Consider the following 22,863-nt stretch of genomic DNA (forward strand, 5'->3'; position numbering starts at 1 on the left):
TTCAGACATCTAATCAGCTAGAACCCAGAGTGGTCAGGCAAGCCGGCTTACAGTCTCACTGAGCTGTCCTTGGGGGTGCCTGGGATCTGAGGGCACCTGCTGGCCATGGCCACTGCAGGGAAATCAGGCCCAGGTTCGTGCCTTTGCTGCTACTTCCCAGCCGTGTGATGCTGGGTGATTCACTTAACTGGGCCTCATTCCCATTCATTCATCATCTGTCCATTCAGCAAAACGGGCATAGATAACTCCCGTGTGATACTTTCGTTGGGATCATTGAGAAGCTGCTGGCCGTGGAAGTGCATCGTAGTTACCAAGGACTCTGGCTGTGCAAGACCTGGGTAGTGTCATGTGAGTGCCCTGTGGGGTGGGAAGTGGAGCCCCTTAGGGTTATTGACCATCCCTGAATGCTCCTCAGGTTGGGAGAGGAGAGAGGTTTAACCCCAGTGTGATCCTGCCTGGAAATCCTCTTGCACCTGCTCCGCCCTCAGGGAGTGAGAACTGGACCTACTGAGCAGGGGGCACTCAAGCTGTCACGAGGCAGGCCCTGCTCTGGAAATCTCCGCCAGACTGCAGCCCTTCAGCAGGGTTGGCAGTAGCAGCAGACGGGCCCCAGTGACTTCCCAGCCTGAGACTGGGTTGCATCCTTTGGTTTGAAACACTGCTTTCTCCAGGGCGAATCCATGCCCAGCACTTTCTGCACCTTGTCTCTTTTGGTTCTCCCCGCTGCCTTACGCAGTGGGTGTTATCTGCCCATTTTACAGATGAGGAAACTGGGCTCAGCCCTGGAAAACAACCTGCCCAGGGCCACTCAGCCAGGAGGTGCTGGGCCATTCATTCCTTTATTCACTCATCAACTGTGACTGCCCTGGAAACAGGACATGCTTGGATTCTGGTGGGTTGGGGAGAGGAATTTGAAGGAGGGATTTACTTTCACCTCAAGGATGGGCCCCACATGCCCCACCCTAGTCCACAGCTTCCCTTGGGTTAGTCCTCCAGCCTGGACCGCTGTGCACAGCCAGGATCCAGCTGGCTCGGCCGACCCTGGGACTTGCTACTTCTCCCTATAAACACCTGACACAGCATCTTCCTATCCCTACCCCTCCCTTTAACAGATTATATCCTGGACATGAATGAAGGTAGAGGCCTGAGCTTATACAATTTGAGGATGGGGGCCTTTTAGGAAACAACAATATAAAAAATATTGCTTTCGCAAATTTTACAAATCACGTGATCCCATGAATGTATTGTCAGGGCCCTCCCGACTCAGAGCCTCCAGAGAGGCTAGTGTATGTGAGGGGCTCTGATTACCTAAGCTACGTTAGCTTCACCAGCCACAAACCTGCTTCTGACCCAGGTCAAAGGCATGAACAATATTTGTTATTTTTGAACATAAATAACAGAATTTATGTCCATTAAGTTACGCTGCTCTTCAGTGATACCTCTGGGTCCTGGTTTCATTTGGGCCTCAACACTACCCCAGGAGGTCCGAGTACTCGCCAAATAGTCGTGGGCAAGATGTTTATCCTCTCTCTGCCTCAGTTTCTTCACCTGTAAGATGGGGATGAAAGTTCACCTGCTGGGAATTCCCTGGCAGTCAAGTGGTTAGGACTCTGTGCTCACTGCCGGGGCCCAGGTTTGATCCCTGGTTGGGGAACTAAGATCCTATAAGCTGCACAGCATGGCCAAAAAAAAAAAAAAAAAGTTCACCTGCTGCATATGTAGTGTTTAGAAGGTGGTCTGGCTCCAAGTAAGCTCTGTGAAGTGTTAGCTGGTATCAGCATTAAAGTCCATGAAGGGTGGGCATTCTCCCTGGGCCATGGGGTCCTGGGCACAGGGAGGGACTGAGCTCGGGGAGCCTCTCTGAGGTCACACAGCGGCTCACGTCGGCCTGCATGTCCTTGGCTTTCACTGGCCGAGTGCTCGCTGGGAACGGAGCCTTGTGCCAAGAACTTTACACACAGAATCCATTTCCTCTTCAACCCTGAGGGGCCCTGGCCCCCGGAGGAACCCCTGGGAGGGTGACACAGGGGGAACATGCCTGACCTTCCTGGAATAGTGTCACTTAAATACTGGGCATCTTGTCACATGCCTGCCAGAGTGAAACTGGCAGAAGTTTCAGGTGTGGTTTGGAGTTTCCACACTGAGCTGCATGGACTCACCTCTTACTATCCCAGCTGCCCACGACGCACATGCGCATTGTTCCGTTTTACAGGCTGAGGATGAGAATCAGGCCTGAGTTTCCCACAGCACCCAGAGTGGAAGTGGCAGAGCTGGGCTGTCCCGCCTTTGTCCTTCCCGCCCTCGGCCCCTCCCCCGCCCCAGGACACACACAGGCACACACACGTGCACACACGCACGCACACACACACAGATAACCTTTCTGGCTAATCCCTGAAATTCCTCCAGCATTGAATCATTCTATTCCGCCCCAACTTCCTCTTCTGAAATCCTCCCTCCCCGAGTGCTCCCGTAGCTCGGACTGGGTGAGTTTGGGGAAGTACTCAAGGATCCTGGGTGTCTGGAGTTGGGGCGCATGGCAGAGGTGGGAGCAGAGAGTTGCAATGACTTGTCCAAGGACACGCAGACTTTTAGAACATGCTTGGCACAGCTGAGACGGGACCCAGGCCCACTGGCCCAGGCTGGTGGGACCCTGGCATCCCAGGCCACCTCTCTATTTCCTTCTACCTGGGAACACCCACCACTTCCTTTGGTCCTGGGCACCTTCCAGGCCCGGGGAGCCTATGGGGGGGCACTCAGCTGCCTAGCTGGCCGGAGACATAGCTGCTGTGTGTGTTCCCCAAGGTGTGGTCCCGAGGGTCCATCCCAGGAAGTGGGTCTGTCCGCGTGGTTTTAGGGATGGTGCTCCAGAGGCAGCAGGGCTGCTGCGGCAGACTCTAGAGCCAGCCATTGGTTTGGGATTTAGGTCGTGGAAGAGAAGAGACGTTCCAGGGGAATTAACGGAGAAGCAGGAACCGAGACTATGTAGAAAGGCAGCTTGAGAACTGGTGGCACAGAAGAGGGGTAGGAAGACAGCCCCACCTGGGGGCTGATCCAGACTCAGACAGGCCTGCTGGGGCAGAGACCACCGGGCCTTAATCACTCATCGTACAGGGAAGGACCGTGAAGGCCAGAGAGGGTGAGCGGTTGCCTGGGGTCACACAGCACATCATGGGCTGGCCTGGAACAGGAGCTCTGGGCTTCTATCTATCAGTCCTGGAATGTCCTCTGTATCCCCCCCACCCCGAGTGGATCCAGCAGTCCAGGTGGAGGGCTGGAAGTATCTTGGTAGCTACGGTTGCCAGCATGGGGTATGATCAGCAAGGACCAGAGGAGGCTGTCTCAGGAAGGAAGAGGCCTGGCTGGTTGCTTGTGGCTCCAAGAGGTGCCCCAGGGCCAAAGCCGCAAGGAATGGATGTCAGTGGGGTAATGGGAGAGCTCTGACCCCCAAAGATGTCAGATGGCTCATAGGTTGCCGTGGAGGGTCGGCTTCTCCAAAAGTAGGCGCCAAGGTGGGGTTTGGGGTGTTTCTTAGGGCTTTTAACTTCTGTGAAAGATTGGGCAGAGGGAGAAGTCAGACCGCTCTGCAGGCCAGACAGAGTCTCGGCCAACCTGGGGCAGCTCTGGAGCGAGATTGCCCATCACAGAGTCCCATGCTGAGCCAACGTGTCCGGGCCTTTCTGCCCCGGCCTTGCTCAGTCACCGCATGTGAGTGCCCCATCTCAGGCTAGGGGCTCCGCACAGCAGGGCAGCAAGGGCTTCCTTGAAGCGGGATCTGAGTGGAGCATCTCCAAGTACTTGAAGTCTCTGCCCCTTTATGTCCCTTCATGTACTGGCCACAGAAGCATCCTGAGGAGGGTGGGCCAAGAAACCTTTCCAGGGAATTGCCTCTACTGCTGACACCCTCTCCCGGCGTATCCCAAAGCTCCCTGCCGGTGCCAGCCTGGCCTTGCAGATAACCCAGAGTGTACCAGCCCGCGAGGCGGTCTGAGCAGCCCGGCCCCTCTGCACTGGGTGGGTAGGTTCTCTGCAGGGCTGTGTCCTGCCTGCTGCCCCCTCGGCAGCTGGCCTGGGCAGTGTGGGACCAGCCTCCTGAGAGATGAGGAATGAGGTTTTCTCTCTGCAGGTGTCTCCCTCTCTCCTCAGGCCCTGGTCAAGTTCCCACCACTCTGCTGAGAACTGATACCCAGCAGGGCCATCTGTAGTGTAGAGGCTGCAAGGTGGCCTCTGGGGTGTACAGGCCTGGGCGTGAGCTCAGCTCTGCCCTTCACAGCAGTGTCCCAGGGCAGGGTGCTGAGCCTCAGTTTCCTCATCTTTAAAATGGGCCTGATATTCCCATTTCGTAGGATTTGTATAAATTGAATAAGGAAGGGACTTCCCTGGCGGTCCAGTGGTCAAGACTCTGAGCTTCCACTGCAGGGGGTGTGGGTACCATCCCTGACTGGGGGACTAAGACCCCGCATGCCATGGCGTGGCATAAATAAATAAACAAACAAATAATTAGAATAAGGAAGACTCCCGGCATGTAGTGAGCCCTCGGGAAAGGCTGGTTTTCTTTCCTTGTTCTGGGTGTTGTTTCTTCACCCCGGAGTCTTCACAGCTGAGGGGCAAGTGCTGTGATGCCCAGTGTGAGGCCTGGCTGTAGACGGGAGAGGTTTGTGAGGACCGGCCAGGGGGCATCCTGGGGGCTGCTGTCCTGGGTACTCAGGCAGAGGGAGCTGGTGTCTGTTGGGAGCGGGGAGGGGTTAGCAGGAGGGGACTCGGTGGCCCACCGAGCACACAGGGCTGCTGGGCCTCCGTGTTCAGGCTCTGCTAATGGGGGGCAGAGCCAGGTAAGGCAGGGGGCCCAGGAGGTACTAGAGCTGCCTCCTGCTTCCTCTGTGTGTCATGGGGCTTCTGGCTGGGTTCCATCAGGGTTCCATCCCCTGTCTCGTGTGTCAAGCCCTTAGTCAACATCTCCACTTAACCTGCATTAGTTTCCTATGGCTGCTGTAACGAGTACCATAAACTGGATGACTTAAAACAGAAATGTACGCTCTCCAAGTTCTGGAAGTTAGACATTTGAAATCCCAGGTGTTGGCAGGGCCATGCTGTCTCTGAAGGATCAAGGGAAGCATGTGCTCCATGCCCTTCTCTTGGGTCCTGGTGTTGCCTGCACTCCTCGGCATTCCTTGGCTTGTAGGTGCACTCCTTGAGTCTCTGCCTCAGTCTTTACGTGGCCTTCTTCCCTCCGTGTCTCTTCTCTTACAAGGACACCAGTCATACTGGATTAGGGCCCGCCCTCATGACCTCATCCTAATGTGATCACATCTAAAAGACCCTATTTTTATTTATGTATTTGTTTGTTTGTTTATTGGCTGTGCCGCACAGCTTGCAGGATCTCAGTTCCCCGACCAGGGATTGAACCCGGGCCACGGCAGTCAAAGCCCGGGATCCTAAGCGCTAGGCCGCCAGGGAACTCCCATAAGAGACCCCGTTTTTTAATCAGGTTACTCTCAGAGTCGTGGGAGTCAGGGCTTCAGCATGTCTTTTTGGGGAACACAGTTCAAACTATAACACACCCAACCCCCATCCCCGACCTGCTCCCCCGCCCCACCGTCCTCCCCCCATCCTCCCCATCTCAGTAAATGGCACACGTGTGTCTCCAGCAGACCAATCCAGGAACTTGGCAGTTGGCCTTACGTCCTGTTTTTCTCTCCTCCTGACCACGTGATTCACAATCAGGCCTGTGGTGCCGCCTCCAAAAATACACCCCAGTTGGTCCCCAGCCCCCCGCCTCTGTGGGCAGGTCCTCTCTCTCCAGCAGTGGAACCGCTGCCCCCTCCTGGGTCTCCCTGCCCCCAGCCCCCCGCCTCTGTGGGCAGGTCCTCTCTCTCCAGCAGTGGAACCGCCGCCCCCTCCTGGGTCTCCCTGCCCCCACTCAGGGCCCAACACTCCAGGAGGCCCCGTCTCACGTGGGATAAAACCCACCCATCTTCCCATGGCCCCCAGACCCTTGTGGTCTGCCCGCCCACCCTCGTATGATCTGACTTCGCCCTCCGTCCTGGCTGCACTCGGCCACCCTGGCCTCCTTCTCTTTGCTCCTGTACCAGGCCAGTGCCTCTGCTGTGCCCTGCTGACCTCCTCCACCTGGGACTCTGACCCCAGGGCTCCCCACAGCTCACTGTCCCGCTTCCGTTAGGCCTCTGTGCCAGTGTCACCTCTTGGAGACGGGGCCCTCTGGTACTCTTCCACGTAGCCCTTGTCATCCGCCTGGAATGACAGCATTTGCTCACTTACTGCTGGGCTGTCTGCTTCCCGCCCTGACGAGGAAGGTTGTGGTGTTTTGCTCACATGGTTGCTCCCCCAGTGCCTGCAACAGAGCCTGGTGCCAGGAAGGCGCTCAAACCTTCCTGCTCAGTGAATGACTCACGGCCCTGCCGGGTGGTCCTGAGAGCGAGTGAGGTACCTCGTGTATGACGTTGATGCCGCAAAAGCTAATTGAGCCCCAGATGCCCCTCACTAGCTGTTCAGGTCAGCGACCGTGGACATGGTCAGGGAGGGTCACCGAGAGGGGCTGCTCACCTCTGTCCCCTCATCTCCCTGAAGGTGGCCCAGTGGCACCACTCACCTGCCTGTCTCTCCCAAGCAGCCTCTTTCCTACCAGGACCCCCTCCTTCCCCGCTTGCTCTGCTCTTCCGCCCCACCGGCCCAGCAGGTGCTGCCCCAGGCCTTGGAAATGAGCCCCTCACTGGACCCTCATGGCTGCCCTGTGAGACGGGGGGACTTGCCCCAGCCTCCTGATGGCAGAGCTGTCTGTCCTTGTGGGCGAGATGCATGGGTTTATTTTAAACGAGTCACCTGTTTTAACTTCCTCAGAGGAAAATCCCGGAGAAACAGATAAATTCAATCTGCCCACCTCCCTTGTTTTATGAGACCCGGGATGTAGTCGCTGTTTGGCCCAGGCCAGTGGGGATTCCAGCCTCACAGATAACCCTCAGGGGCTGGAAAAGGAGCGGGTGGGGCTCATCCCTCCGGAGACTGGGGCCCAGCCTGTCCCCCAGTGGGGGTGTGGGGAGGGACAGTCCCTTAGTGGAGCTACAGGGACTCTGGTGCATTGCTGGGGAGGACCAGGATGCAAAATGCACAGGCACTTAGGAAGACAGCTTGGCCACTTCTTACAAAACTAAACATACTCTCACCACGCGATTCAGCAGTCCTGCTCCTTGGTACTTACGCAAATGAGCTGACATATCTGCATGAAAACCTGCACACAAATATTTCTAGCAACTGTATTCCTAATTACTAAAACTTGGAAGCAACCGAGATGTTCTTCAGTAGGTGAATGGATAGATAAACTAAGGTGCGTCCAGACAGTGGCGTGTTATTCAAGGCTAAAAGGAACTGAGCTGTCAAGCCATGAAAAGACACTCAGGAACCTTAAATGCGTCGTATTAAGTGACTGAAGCCAGTGGGAATATGCCACGTACTATATGATTCCAACTGTATGACGTTCTGGAAAAGACAAAACTTTGGGGACAGTAAAAGATCGTTGGTGACCAGGGGGTAGGGGAGGGAGGGATAAATAGGTGGAACACAGAGCATTTTTAGGGCAGTGAAACTATTCTGTGTGATACTATAATGGTGGGTACGAGTCATTATATATCTCAAAGTCCATAGAATGTACAACACCGAGAGTGAACCCTAATGTAAACTGTGGACTTTAGTTAATAACAATTTGTTGGCTCACCATTGTAATAAAGGCACCCCACTGATGCAGGGTGTTAATAAGAGGGGAAACTGTAGGGGCGAGAGGTGAGGGGATATGTGGAAATTCTCTGTATTTTCTGCTCAAATTTTCCAGAAACCTAAAATATCTCTATAAAACAAAGTCTCTTAGGGACTTCCTTGGTGGTCCAGTGGTTAAGAATCCGCCTTTCAATGCAGGGGGTGCGGGTTCAATCCCTGGTTGGGGAACTAAGATCCTACATGCTGCAGGGCAACTAAGCTTACACACCACAACTACTGAGCCCTCGCGCTGCAACTAGAGGGAAGTCCACGCGCTGCAATGAAGATCCCACGTGCCACAACTAAGACCTGATGCAGCCAAATAAATAAATTTTAAAAAGCAACATCTTTAAAAAAGTCTATTAATTTTGTACAGTAAAGACAGGTTAAATATAATAAAAAAAGAAAGAAGGGAAAGGTCTCATACCTTGGAGGGCAGGGCCTGGCACACATGCAGTGGGATCTGGTGAGGAGGAAACTTGTCCATTTCTTCTAGGTTGTCGAATTTGTTGGCATGTAATTGTTCGTAGTATTCTCTTATGGCTTTGGGGATTTGTTTTGTTTTGTTTTTTTCCCGTGCGTCGCGGCATGCAGGACTTATTGCCCCAACCTGAGATTGAACCGGGGCTACCGCAGTGAAAGCGCCGAATCCTAAGGCCACCAGGGAGCTCCTGAATTGCAAGGTTTAGAATTCATGTCTTCAATGTGCCTGGCACGTAGCCAGTCCTTAAGAAATGGTGGGAATAGAGTGAGTTTTAATTAGGGAGCTGGTTCCTTTCGGGCACACCTGAGGCATACTTAAGGGTGTCAGAGAAGGTAGCATTTAGAAAGTCCTATTTTGGTTCAGATAAACACAGTAGATAAACACACACATTTATTTTCACCCTTTCCTGAATTTGCTCAAGAATGACAGTGAAGGGATTAAAAAAAAAAAAAAAGTATTAAAGCCTCAAGGACAAAGAGAACAGGAGAGGAGACAGCAGAAATACCACTGGAAACCCAGTGCAGCCCAGCGCACAGGCAGCCGCGGGGAAAGCAGAGAAGCAATCAGTGTTTCCCTCAGAAGCCCCCTGAGGATGGGAAGTCAGCCGTATGGTGGCCTCTGGAAATGGAGCTGACGTTGTTTGAAAAATCTTCAGACTCAACCTCTGTGCGGTGACTGCCCCTCCAGCAGACGTCTGGGGTGAGTGGTTGTCTCGTGAGAGGTTCAGAGAAGGAGTCTTTGGATGGGGGAACCCCTGGCATGTTGGACTGAAAAGGGAGGATTAAATGAACATGTCTATCCTAAAAGCTGAGCCCCTTTTTCCCACTGCCTTCTCCCTCGTTCAGCTCCTAGATCACTGGCGGCCAAGCCTCCACCCTCTAGAGGGCGCAGAAGCTGCTTCTCTGGGGAAGGTGGCCGGTCCTGTGAGAAATAAGAGAAGGTGATACCAGTGTCAAATCTGAACAGAAGGCCACGGAATATAAATACGGATATTCAACAAAAAAGCTCTGGATAATGAAAAATCTGATTGCAGATACAAGAAACATCACAGAAGTACTAGAAGATAAATTTAAGATAGAAGTACTAGAAGATAGAAGTACTAGAAGATACATTTAAGGAAATTAAGTTTAATAAATTTATTTAATGGAGTCTGATCAAAATGAAGCCATCACTGCGTGGCAGGGGTAGAAACCCAGTAGGGGTGTGTGCAGCCTGGTGATGGGGAGGCAACGCCTGCCCTTCCCTGATGAGACGTAGATGGATGTCACCCCCAAATTGAAAAATTGACAAGTAGCAATATTAGCGTGTCATTTAGAAATATGGAGGTCAACACCAAAAACTTCATCTTAAAGAGTGAAAGTGCTTCTGGGGAGAGGTGGAGAAACTTACAAGGTTTTTTAAGGCTTTGGAAGTGTATATATATATACGTATATGTGTGTATATATATATATATATATATATATATATATGTAAAACTTTATGTATATATATAATTTGAATTGAAAGTTTTTTAAATCATTGTTACAGTAGTATTCCTGATTATTGGCCTGTCCTGAGTTATTTTAATTGTGGTAAAATACACGTAACGTAACATTTACCTTCTTAACCATTTTTGAGCGTACAATTCAGTAGTATTAAGTACATTCACATTGTTGTGCAACAGGTCTTTTTCATCTTGCGAAACTGAAACTGTATTCCCATTAAACAACTCCCCACTTCCCTTCCTGCCCAGCTCCTGGCAACCTCCATTCAAACCATTTGTTTCTTCCTTTTGACCGCACAGCTCGGTTTGTGGGATCTCAGTTCCCTGATCAGGGATTGAATCCGGGCCCTCGGCTGTGAAAGCGTGGAGTCCCAACCACTGGACTGCCAGGGAATTCCCTAAACCATTTTTTTTTTTAAAACATCTTTATTGGAGTATAATTGCTTTACAATGGTGTGTTAGTTTCTGCTTTATAACAAAGTGAATCATCTATACATATACATATATCCCCCATCTCCTCCCTCTTGCGTCTCCCTCCCACCCCCTAAACCATTTTTAAGGATAACGTTTATTGAGACTCTAGTATGCTCCAGACACTGCACATTCAGTACTTAATCTTCACAAAAGCCATTTTGACAGATGAAGATGCTGGAGCTCAGAGAGGTTAGGTAACTTGCCCAAGCTCATACAGCTTGTAAATGGCAGGGTTTGAACGCAGGTCTGTCTTCCTGACTCCAGAGCTCTTGCTCGGGACAGCCCTGGGAAGCACTGTTTATACCTGTACCCCTCCCAGCTGTCCTTGGGCCTCCTCCTCATCTCCCCTTGCCCTTGCACACTGGAAGGGAGGCGTGGGATGAGCCCGGGCACCTGGGTGCCTGTGCCCTCTCTGCAGTTCCCACTGCATCCTCTGGACCTGAGTCTCTCTGTGTGCCTATAGGTTGGTGGGACGAAGACTGGTGTGGTACGGTACGTCGGGGAGACAGACTTTGCCAAGGGCGAGTGGTGTGGCGTGGAGCTGGACGAGCCCCTTGGGAAGAATGATGGGGCAGTGGCGGGCACCAGGTATGGTGGGGAGGGAGGAAGGGAGTCCTCTTCTCCTAGGGTGGGTGCAGGGGTCGGGGTTGGGGCATCTGAGAATGCCAGTGTTAAGCATCTGGGTGGCTGTGCCAGATACCATGTACAGATGCTACCACCTCCCTTCTGTCATAGCAGCTCACGGAAGCAGGCGGTGGGACTATCACCCCCATTTTACAGATCAGAGAACCAAGGCCAGAGAGGTCATTGCCCAAGGTCACACAGAGAGTCACGAGCAAGCGCTAGGAGAGTCATCTGTCCCTGGGTTCCCCTCCCCCTGCCACCCATGACTAAGTGAGGTGGGAGCACCAGAAAAGGAGAGGCAGGGGTGCTGCCTTCTGAGAGTTGCCCTGGGTGACACAGGAAATAATCAGGCAGTGCTTGGTGCTCTACAGCCAAGGTTAGGGTCACAGCTGGGTCCCAGGTTTCTCAGCATCTCTGATGAAAGGGAATTGACTGCCAGGAATGCTGGGTTGAGAAGGTCTGAGGCCATGCCTGGGCCCTTTGGGGGGGGCGTTGATGCTGTGGCTGAGCAGTGTCGGGGGTGTGGGGTAAGGCACGGTGGCCTGCGAGCCTGTGTTGGCTGTCCCTGGGCTAGGTTCTGTCATCCAGGTGAGGCTGCGACAGCTCTGAGAAGGAAGGTGTGCTAGGCTGGGGGTCAGGCTGCACAAAGACCTGAATGTGGGAAGAGGCAGGTGGGGTGGCAGTTTCAAGGTGAGCGGGAAACTGGACAGAACTAGGTCCCTGGTCCCACGTGGAATCCATGGCTAGAGAGGTTTTGAGAGAAGAGGATCCAGACTTCCATGACAACACTTGCCTTCCTGTTTTCAAGACGGATGTTTCTCTCAATTTACTCTTGCTTTCAGAATCCAGGGACAGGTTGGGCAGCATCCCTCACCCCACGCCTAAGGTGCCTCCTTCAGGCTTCTGCTTCTCCATTCGGGGCTCCATGGGCAGAGAGCCTTGGGGCTGGGGGTGGTCCAGAGGCAGCCATGAGAGTGGGGCTGCAGATACGGCTGGGGGCCTCTGACTGATGTTTGGGAGACAAAGCACAGTGGGCTTTGGAGTCCACTGGGTCCAGTCTCAGCTTTGCCATTTAACCAGCTCTCTGACTGTGGGCAGGTTACTTAACCTCTCTGAGCCTAAATCTCGTCTGTGAAATATGGATAACAATAGAGTGGTTGGGGGATCGAAATGAGCATTTTTGTAAAGGGACTGGCATAGAGCAGGTGCTCGGTAATTGTTACTCCCCCATCCCCCAGAAATATGCCCAACCGCTGTTCATGGCTATGCAGAACATCAGGCCCTGCTCACCTCTATTCCCTTTCTGGGAGTCCTGTCTATTGGTCTTAGGGTGTGGGTGACGGGTCCCCCAGGAGAAGCCTCTCTCTGCTGGGCTCTGAAGAGGTAGGGGAGGCAGGCCAGGCTCCAGGCTGTGGGGTTGTGACAGCAGCATGGTCTCTCCTACCTCTCCAGGTACTTCCAGTGCCCACCCAAGTTTGGTCTGTTCGCGCCCATCCACAAGGTAATCCGCATCGGCTTCCCATCCACCAGCCCAGCCAAGGCCAAGAAGACCAAGCGCATGGCCATGGGAGTCTCGGCACTGACCCACAGTCCCAGCAGTTCCTCCATCAGCTCTGTCAGCTCTGTGGCCTCCTCCGTGGGGGGCCGGCCCAGCCGCAGTGGCCTGGTGAGGGATACCCTGGTGTGTGTATGGGAGTGGGGCGGGGACAGAGAGACCCAGTTGTCCCCTGACTTGCTCTGGTTCCGGGCATCCGTCAGTTTGGAGTTTTTGAACAAAGATGAAAGTATATATTTTTTAACAGAGAAATTGACCCATTTACATTTATTGTTATTTTTATATTACCAATTTGTCAGTAGCTTAAGCCCTTCCCTGGGAGTTAAAGAGGGTCATACAGAGGCAGGGCAGGTAATACAGGTGCACACAGGTGATACAGGTGCAGGGCAGGTGCTTTAGAAAGGCTGGCACAGCCACCTTGGGTGAGGAGGGAAGGTGAGGTTGCCCTTCCAGCAGAGCTCTGTCTACACGGGAGGTTCCTCCTAGTCCAGGAGAAGGTGGCCCAGGTGAGAGAGCCCACCTTGAGGCAGACCCCCAGGGGCTGTGACTCTCCTGAGAGAGGAAGTTCCCTGGATCGCAAACATCATGATTCCCTCTACATAACTAGGCAGAGTGTCTAGGGCCCTGGGAGGGGAGGAACCGAACCCCAGGAGTTGAGGCACTTGGGCCCCCCACTTGCTGGGTAGTGGTGGGTTGCCTGGACGGTGCTCCGCATCCCTGAGTCCTGCCTGCACCCACGCCTTCCTGCAGCTCACGGAGACCTCTTCGCGCTATGCCCGCAAGATCTCGGGCACGACTGCCTTGCAAGAGGCGCTGAAGGAGAAACAGCAGCACATCGAGCAGTTGCTGGCTGAACGGGACCTGGAGCGGGCCGAGGTGGCCAAGGCCACGAGCCACATCTGTGAGGTGGAGAAGGAGATCGCCCTGCTCAAGGCACAGCATGAGCAGGTGGGTGGCAGGCAGGGCCACGGAGCACCCGGAGGGCACCAGCGGTCTCCTCGGGCCAGTCTTGTCCCTCAGTCACGCTCAGTGAGCAGAACTTGGGGTGTGCAGAGAAAACTGAGACGCATGTTACCAACACCCCTCATCCTCCTGGTGAATTTCCTTCCAGTGGTAGGTCCACATTCCACCTCCAGAACCTCGATACAAAGTTGCGTGTCCTGCTTTTTCCTACTTCTTATAGTGCGAGCACGATTTCTAGGTCATGGAAAATTCTTCCCCGTTTGAAGGACTGCGTGGCCGTCTGTTGCGGGCCGTGTCCTTACTGACGTGGCCTGTCCCCTGCTGGTGTTTAGGTTGTTTTCCAATTCCTCACTTTTTCTAAATAATCCTGATGTAAACATTTTTGGGGTACCTCTGTCCACATTTCAGACTGCTTTCGAGCAGGTTGATTCCTGGGTTGGGTTTCAGGGAAGGAAGTCCTTGCCCATAGCCTTGGCTCTGCTGCTGTCATGTGTCTACCCTTCCCTGCTGCTTGTTCCCCACGTGGGAGCTCCCTCCGAGGCCCCTGTCCCCATTTGGAGCCAGGCTCACTCTTCCCTCGGGTTCTGGAATTACTAAGGCCAAGCTCATGTGTGTGCCGTGACAGGGGCCTTGACAAGACAATAGGTCTTAGGCCCTCAAGGGCTGAGGGAGGTGGCAGGGACTGGGCGCAGGTGGACCTGAGGTTCCCGTCCCTGGCACGCAGCCGGCCCTCTTCCCTCACATCTAGGTCCACGGTTCCGGTCAGACTAGGGCTGGTAGGGGAGTAGGGGTGGCTGGGTTCCAGGCCTGGCTCCTTGCACCCCCTCCACACCCACCCCTCCCCCACCTGGCTCCCGGTCCCCAGGAGGAGGCTGACCCTGTCCTGGCCCTCGCTTGGGGCCCAGTATGTTGCAGAGGCAGAGGAGAAGCTGCAGCGGGCCCGGCTGCTGGTGGAGAGCGTGCGGAAAGAGAAGGTGGACCTGTCCAACCAGCTGGAGGAGGAGAGGAGGTAGGTGCCGTTCCTGTCCTGGTCCTGGCGGGACACTTTCCCAGAGCCTTGTTAAGGATGACCAGGAAAAGCAAGGCTCGGGACCAGCAGGCACAAACCCCGCCTCCACCACGTACTGGCTGTGTCACCTGGGCTGGTGACATGAGCTCTGTGGGCCTTAGTCGTCTCATCTGCTAAGTGGGGTGATGATCCCCATCTCTGCAGGCTGTTGGGAGGACTTACGAGATAACTCCAGTAAAGCACCCAGCATGACACTGAGCACATGGGAGACACTACATACGTCACTGTTTTCCTTCCTGACATGGGGTTCACCGTTCCTGCCCAGCTCAGCTCATGCAGCATCATGAGAACGCCCAGGCGGGTGGGGGGACCTCTCACTAGGGAGACGTGCATCCGATGTCCCCACCCCGTGACCCAGTTCAGCGCAGGGAACACCCCTTCTGCATCAGGTCCCTCACGTGGAGCTCACAGCCCGTGTCCCGAAGCTTCATTCCCATTTCATGTGTCAGGAAACCGAGGCTCAGAGAAGCAGCAGGAAAAGGCCCCTGGAAACACCTTGCGCCTGGGGCTCAGCCCCGGGGCTGGGGGCGCTTTACCTGCTCTGTCTCTCTCTGGCTCACAGTTAGCCCAGGAGGCAGGTTTTGCCCCCCAGGTCACAGAAAAGGAAACTGAGGCTCAGAGCAGGGAACGGACTTGCCTGAGGTCACCAGCCTGTTAGTGGTGCCACTGGCTCTTGCTGTCCTACCAGTGGCAAGTGGGAGTTGTGTTCCCTCCGTGTGGGGACTCTGGCCTGACTTGGTCCTGGGTCACCTGGTGGAACTCAGAGCTGACTAGGGCCTGACAAGGGTTTCCCTCAGCCCAGAAGCCTCTCTTTGTCTCCTAGCTGCTGACACACAGATTTCTGCAGCTTCCTCTGCTCCCCTGCACAGTAGCACCTCCCAGACCCAGCCCTCCACCTCCCCCCGACTTGGGTCTGGTTTTGGGCTTTCAGCTGAGGCATGTGCTCCACGAGCTGTTGTTACTGTCTGACTTGGAGACAGGAGGGCTTATTCATATCTGCCTGAGAGGGTCGGTGGGGCCCACGCATCTGGTTCCCATGGCAACTTGCCTGATGCCAACAAACAAAAACAGATCTTTGAGACGTCGTGGGAGTTGTGTTCAGGAAGGCCTGGGTGCAAGTCCCAGCATTGCCCTGCACTTGCTGTGTGACCTTGGCCAGGTCACTGGCCCTTTCTGGGTCTTAGTTTCATCCTCTGCTGGGAGCTGTCACGAGGCCCTAGGAGTAGCAGCTTTGTGAGCTGTAATGTGCCTGTGTCTCTTCCCTGTGCTCTCTCGGGGGTGGGTGGGTGTCTCCTTGAGGGTGGGCCCCACACTTGCAGCAGGGCATTGGGGGCCCTCCACATCAGGGAGCAGCCCAAGCAGTGGGGGCTGGGGCTCTCGGCCCTGATTTTGAGGGGAGGGAATGAGAATGGGGTCAGTAGGGGAAGAAGCCCACCTGGCCTCCTTCCCCACAGACTGTTCCATGCGACAGGTCTGTTCCCTGCTGTGATGAAAACAGCTGTTAGTGCCTCCATTTACTATCCATTCTGTTTTTTATTTAACCACCCTAGCGGGGAAGGATGCTGCATTAAACATTCCTATTTTATATGTGTGTGTGTGTGTGTGTGTGTGTGTGTGTGTGTGTGTGTGTGTATTTTTTTATTTTTTTTATTTTTTTGCAGAAGGAAGGATTTATTTCTTGCAGCAAGTAAGGAGAACACTGAGGATCTTTCCCAAAGCAGTGTCTATTTTAGAGAAGCCAGTGTTCTCTGTGTAGAGCATGGATCAGTAATTTGGGAGGGCTGGATGTTTCCGGGAACTTGGGGCTCTGGGCAGTGTCTTCTGCATAATCTGAGTGTGGACTTTGGGCCACCTGTGGCCTTGGCTCTCTCTGCTATTGCTGACTTGGCAAAGCCCACCCCTCTGGGTGATGCTCACTCAGCCCCCTCTCCCCCTGCAGGAAGGTGGAGGACCTGCAGTTCCGAGTGGAGGAGGAGTCCATCACCAAGGGAGACCTGGAGGTAATGGTCAAAGGCCCCCCCACCCCAGGCTTGCACCCCAAGCCCCGCCCTCGAAGGGCAAATGGCCATGAGGTCTAGGCAGCAACTCTGGGCCCCCTGGGAGGGGGCGGGGGTATTGCAAGGAAGAAATGGGGAAGGGTCTAAGATCATACCCTGGCGGGGGGGGGTTGGGGGGTGGCGGTCATGAGAGACTCAGGTGTCAGAAGTGGGAATGGCTCAGCTCCAGGAGCCCCAGAGGGACCATGCTTCCTGTGTCAGCAGCTGGGTGGAATGGACCCAAGGCATCCACAGAGCTGGGCCTGAGGACATAGTGGCCAGGCTCCCCCATCCCTTCTTTCTTGGGCAGTAGCCCTAAAGGTGTTCCCTGGGCCCTTTGTTCATCTTGAATTCCACGTAAAATTTTGGCTGGAAATAGCTTGTGGTTGAGTCACAGAATTTATAGACGGGAAAACAGGCTCAGAAAGGCAAAGGGACCCTCCCAGTCATGGAGCAAGTCAGCAGCCAGTGGGACCAGGACCCAGGACTCCTGACTCCTGCATCCAGCCCGTAAGAATGGCTAGTTACAGCGCCTCCTCAGTTATAGCACCTGGACGAGGGGTCTGGACCTTTCACTCTCACTCTGCAATCCAACCCACCCTTTCTGAGCTGAGGGATGAAGGATGCTCACATCAATGAGTAAAGCACTTAAGGATCCCTGTCCCCCAGGACAAACACTAGCCCCCCTCACCAAATCATTTGGAGACCACGGGGCTCATTAGGCCTGCTCACAGTTGGGTGGGCAGGAGTGCCTTTCCACTGAGACCCTTCCTGCTCCCTGGGAGGTGACAAAAGACAAGGACTCCCAGAACCGTCAGATGGGGCAGGGGGCAGTCAGTTCAGTCCCTCTCCACACTCTGGTCCTGGCCCTAATTGGCCTTGGGCAGCCTCTTCCTTTCCCTGGGCCTCTGTTGGCTCCTCTGTAAAATGAGGAGGTTGAACTAGGTCAGTGATTCTCAGACTTGAGAATTCATCACCTAGAGGGTGTGTTCAGACACGAAATGCTGGGCCCTGACCTGAGTGGCCGTTCGGTAGGTCTGGGTGGGCCCTGAGAATCTGCATTTCTAACAAGTTGCCAGGTGATGCTGGTCTGGGGACCATGCTTTGGGAATCACTGCACTAGATCATGTCTGAGCTCCAAGGGGAAATTACGGTTTCTGATTTTGTGACAAAGCCGTGTTAAGACCCCTGTGACTTCCAACGTCCAGCAGAATTGTGCACATGGCTGTCCTGTCCCTGGATGACCACGGCTCAGGGAGAGACATGTGTGATCTAGGGTCACGGACAGCTGCCCCTGTTGAGGCAGGTTTTGCTGCCTGAGCTTAAAGGATGGATACTGGGGCACAGCCTGGTGTAGGGACCCCAGCCTGGTATCAGGGTGTTCCAGTGTAAGTTTCCGTCTTAGCCAAGGGGGCAGGTCATGTGGTGATGTGTAGCAGGCTCTCCTGCTGGGCGGCTGCCCTTCTGCAGAGGCTGGGCGGGGGGGGCTTCTGGGAAAAGCACCTGTGGTTGCAAAGAACAGAGACCCCTCCTGCTAAGTCCAGTCATCCGGGGGTTACTGAAAGGCTGCAGGGAAGTCTCACAGCCCCAATGGCAGGCAGTTCAGGGAACCAGAAGGAGGAACAGCATCAGAAATGGAGCCTATTCTCCCCCACTGAGGGGCCTCCCTCTTCTCATGACTCATGGTCAGTCTGTCTGTCACCGTGTCTGCAAGTCTCCTGGCACATCTGCTCCCTTCTCCCCGACACCCATCCTCCTGGATCCGCCCAGCCTTCAGCACCCACTATCTCCCAGCTGTCCTCTTGGGAGAATCTGATTGGCCCCAGGCTAGCCAATGGGCTGGCTGGCTTTGGATCAGGTGTCCAGCCCAGATCCAATCAGCCTTGGCTGGGAGAGGCGTGGGGGTGGGACAGACAGTGACAGACAGCTAATTCAGTCCAAGGGCAGTGGAGCCCCGTTGCTGCTGTTTTTATTGTGACTATATTCATGGTAACCAGAAGGCAAAAGTCCCTCTCATCCTCACCTGTCTTAAAAGTCAAAAATAAAACCCAGAATACATCCTTGAGCTTCTGGTCCCCCTCCAGCTATGTCACCCCAGTTCTCTGCTTGTCCTTCTCCTGTCCTCACTCCCCCAGCTACGCAAGGTGCCCCATTCCAACCTCTCACCTCCTTCCTGACCTTGAATGTTGGCCTGTCCAGGGGCTCAGTCTCAGTCTACACTCTCCCTGAGAGCGTCCAGTCTGTGGCATTAATGCCCTTTATAAGCCCACGATTCCCTTGGTCCTCCCCTGAGCTCCACACCAGTATACCCACTGGACATCCCCACCAGGAAGAGCAAGTGGCAGCTACTTGTAGTAGTTCCCGGGGCTTCAGGAAAAAACTACCACAATTCAGTGGCTTCAGACAGCACACGTTTATGCTCTCACGGTGCTGGAGGCCACAAGTCTGAAATCAAGGTGTGGACACGGCCGGTCCCATGCCTCTCTCCCAGCTCTGGTAGGATGGCTGGCAGCCCCTGGGGTTCCTCGACTTGTCGCCGCATCACTGCCTCTGTCGTCACGTGGCCTTCCTCCCTGTGTGTTCCTGTGTCTCTTCCCGTGACCTTCTCATAAGGACACTAGTCATCAGACCCACCTTAACCCAGTATGACGTCATCGTAACTACTTCCATGTGCAAAGACCCTATTCAAAACGAGGTCACATTCTGAGGTTCCAGGTGGACATGAAATTTGGGGAGATGCTCTTCAGCCCAGGACAGCACCCCCCACATGTAACGTGCCCCAGACAGATCTCTCCGTTTGTTCCTGCCTCCCCTTCACCCCGCACCCCCCTTATCCTTCCCATCTCAGTAATTGGCCCCACAATCCACATGGTTGCTCAGGCCCCGCAGCTAAAATTCATCTTGAACCTTCTCTTTCCCTCGTCCTTCCATCAGAAACCCACTTGACCTTGCCTCCAAAATTGTCTTCATCCCCGCCGCCACCTTCCTGGACCAGGTCACAGTGGGTGACCTGGGACAAGTTACCCCTCTGTTTGGCCCCTGTGTTTCCTCTCTTGTTCCACACTGAAGCCAGATAGCCTTCAAAAAGAATCTTTAAAATTTTTTAACGTGGGAAAAAATTTTAACATAAGTAGAGAGGATGGTGTGATGCACTTCCATTTACCCATCGCCCAGCTTCAACAATGATCAGCTCCTGGCCACTCTTGTTTCACCGCCATCCGCAGCCCTGTCTCAGGTTATTCTGAAGCAAACTGCAGACAGCCTATGACCAAATCTCTTGAAAACATAAATCAGATCCTGCCCCTTCCTTGCTCACACATCTGGTGGCGCAACTCTAGATAAAAGCCGGGCTCTGTAGCCCAGGGACGACCCTGGGGATCCAGCCCTGCTCCAGGTGTGTGGGGCTCCTGTCTGAGCTAGAACACCCCATGCTCTGTCTGAGCTGCTGCACGCGCTGGTTCGTCGTTTCTCCTCCACCCCTGCCCTGGTCAGCCAGTTCCTGCTTTTCCTGCAGGTCTCCCCTTGAATTGTATTTCTCAGAGGGCCCTTCTCTGCCTCCTTGATTTTGCGTCATCCTCCTTGCTCTGTTCCTAGGCCAAGTCACAGTCTGAAATGGTCCTCACTGGTCACGTATTGTTTGCATCCCCCCCCAGATGTAAGCCCCTTGGGGGGGCCCTGTCTGTCTTGCGCTCCTTCCTGTCCCCGATGCCAGAGCAGGGCACAGCATGGTGAGATGCTTCTGGAAAACAGGCCGGGGACATGTTTTGTGGTTCTTGAATGGGTGTGGCCTCATGTTGCCTCATGAAAACATGTGCCACTCCCTGCTGCCCCCCTGGTGGGGACGTCAGGCAGCTACCTTAGACTTGAAGATACTGGGGTTTTGCTGTTGTTTTATCATCCAGGGGATTTGTGTTACTGTTTTGTGAATTAAATAGCGCCTCGCTGTTTTTTTTCCTTGGCATGGGAACGCCCATTGTAAGGGGAAGAGTCAGAACTCAGAATCAGCTATTTGTTGAGAACTGGCTGTGCAGCTCAAGGCCTGGAGGGAGATTAAGAGGGGCGACGTGCCTCTGGCCTTCAGGAGCCACTGGTGCAGTTGGGGAGACTCCTCCCCAATTAATAATAGCAGCTTTCTGTTATCCGAGGGGCGTCCCAAGGCAGTAACTTTGTGCTTTGGAGTGGGGTAGACACCGTGCGTGCAAGGAGAAGGGGGAAAGCTGTAGGTCAAGGGCTCAGGCCAGGCTTCACCGAGCTTCTGGGATTTGGACGGGGCCAGGGACACAGGGAGTCCCCCATTTCAGGAGCTTCCGTCACTGCTCAGTGTTGCTGCTGGAAGTCTGTGTCTCCGCTCCGTGGAGTGAGGCTGGTTTGGGGGTGGGGAGGCCCTGGCTCTAGAACCTGGGAGTCTGAGGTTTAGGCCTCCTGCTGCCCCAAGTTGCTGGATGATTCTGAGCCTGAGGTGTTCCCCTGGAGTGGCCGCTGTGAGATAGGGAGATAACCGAGATACCCCGTGTGTGTGTGTGTGTGTGTGTGTGTGTGTGTGTGTGTGTGTGTGCGAGGGGGCGGGGCTTGGGTTCTAAAGTTGGCACGTGAGACAGAAATTACATCCTCCCAGGTCGTCCATCTCACCTAAAATCTAGGCTTCAGGGGCTCTCCCCCCGCCCCAAGCTCCTATGGGTTCTCCTGTGCCCCCATGGACCAGGAGGCTGGGAGTTCTGAAAGTGAGAGTGAAGGGTCCTTTTGGAGGGGCTACCAAATGAAGTTGCCCGTGAAATTGTGAAGCTGGAGGCTTTTCTTGCCCTCGGGGCCACAGATATGGTGTTTGTGATCAGGCTCTGTGTAAGTGTGGGTCCTGGGCAGGGTCGCTGTGCCTGTCATCAGAGGAGAAGGAGCAAGGTGACACGGTCCCTGCAAGGCTGGGGTTGAGGCACCATCTTCAGCCTGTAATTTTCTGGAAGAGACTGAGCAGGGCTGTATTTTAGCACTGGGGCATGCTGCCCTCTTGGGGGGAGAGAGAGAAGAGGCATTTGTTCCTCTAGGAAAATTCACAGGAATACGATCATGGGCCAGAGGACATAAAGGTCTCTGTAGCTCCTGGTGAACTGCACGAGTATTTCTGGGACGGTACTGTGAGTCTGCACCGTCACCATTACCCTTGCCCGTGTCGGGCGTATTCTTGGTTTTCACACAACAGGCTGCGGTGCTAAGCCCTGCCTCTCCTGAACTGCCGCTCAGATTTGCTCTCACCTCGTCTCTCCTTGGTGATGACGGGATGCGCGGGAGGATGCAGACAGAGCACCCTGGCTTCTCCCTATGGAGAGCTTGGTGTCCAGACCCCTCTGGATGCCCTGGGCCTTCAGCCTTCTGCTGCCCTCGCAGATCTCTTAGGGGAAATCCAAATGCCAGCCTGGATGCCCGGAGAATGTCGGGCTTTGTCAGTGTGTGAAGCGGGTGTTGTGAGGCAGGGACAAAAGTGCTCTTGTGCTTTCGGGAGGCCGGGCGTCCTCGGCAGGGCCTGGGGAGTGGGCAGTGCTGGGGCCGGGTTTGGGGCAGGGCGGTGGGAGGCCTAGTCCAGCCTCCGCTAAGGAGGCCTGGCCGGGAGAATCCTGACCGTATGGGTATATTTGAAAACCTCCTGTTCAGTCGGTTCTTTGACCTTTAAGACAGGCCTGGGGGCCAGGAATCCTGGGGTCATTTACAGGGGCTTCCTGTGTGCAGGATTCTGTGCCTAAAATGAGAAACAGCCCTAGGCTTCCCGATGGGGCGGGGGGAGTAGGCTTTGGCTCCTGCCCCGGGGCTGCAAGGGGAAGGGCCACCTGGGGGTGACAGAAGGGATCCAGGTGCCCGTTGTTGCCCCTTCCAGGGGCCGGCTTGGGCAGGGTTACTGCAGTCTGTGCTCTGCCCTTAAACACACCCAGCAGGGACACAGTGAGGGGCGGGCAGCAGGCCCACCCCGCCCCGCCTCCCCAGACCTCCTCTCTTTCCTTCACCTGCTCTCCTGCCTTGTGCACAGAAGATGACCTGCCTCTCTCTCTCTTTTTCTCTCTTCCTCCGGCTTCCTGTCCCTGTGCCCCTCTCTCCTGTCCCCACCTCGCCACCCGCCCCGGGTGGACCAGACCCAGACGCAGCTGGAGCACGCGCGCATTGGCGAGCTGGAGAAACACCTGCTACTGGAGAAGGCGCAGGCCGAGCGGCTGCTCCGAGAATTAGCCGACAACAGGGTAACCGCCGCCACCTCCTGCCACCAGCGCCTTCGCCTGCTGACGCCCCTTCAGCTGCCCTGTTTTTATTATTTTCTCTCTCTCTGGCCGCTCTCCTCACTTTTTTTTTTTTCTTTCCTTTTGCGCCCCTTCTAGGGAGGTTTAGGAACGTGCTTCTATGCTCCGTGGCCATGTGGTGCTTGTTGAGAGG

At 54.6% G+C, this 22,863-nt stretch overlaps 1 protein-coding gene across 11 annotated transcripts in view; it reads left to right on the top strand.

Annotated features, from left to right (window-relative positions):
- Positions 1 to 22,863, top strand: part of CLIP2 (CAP-Gly domain containing linker protein 2) — a 76,742-nt gene that overhangs the window by 34,983 nt on the left and 18,896 nt on the right. For 9 of the 11 annotated variants that reach the window (XM_033839488.2, XM_073792016.1, XM_073792017.1 and 6 more), the window contains 6 exons: positions 10,669 to 10,793; positions 12,282 to 12,495; positions 13,135 to 13,332; positions 14,253 to 14,356; positions 16,356 to 16,416; positions 22,569 to 22,673. In XM_033839488.2, the coding sequence (XP_033695379.1) occupies positions 10,669 to 10,793; positions 12,282 to 12,495; positions 13,135 to 13,332; positions 14,253 to 14,356; positions 16,356 to 16,416; positions 22,569 to 22,673 (807 nt within the window). The remainder of the gene's footprint in view (positions 1 to 10,668; positions 10,794 to 12,281; positions 12,496 to 13,134; positions 13,333 to 14,252; positions 14,357 to 16,355; positions 16,417 to 22,568; positions 22,674 to 22,863) is intronic. The other 2 variants (XM_033839495.2, XM_033839496.2) reach the window with 1 other exon arrangement.

The sequence above is a fragment of the Tursiops truncatus genome, chromosome 15 (genome assembly GCF_011762595.2).
Source record: "Tursiops truncatus isolate mTurTru1 chromosome 15, mTurTru1.mat.Y, whole genome shotgun sequence".
In the NCBI taxonomy this organism is placed as follows: Eukaryota; Metazoa; Chordata; class Mammalia; order Artiodactyla; family Delphinidae; genus Tursiops; species Tursiops truncatus.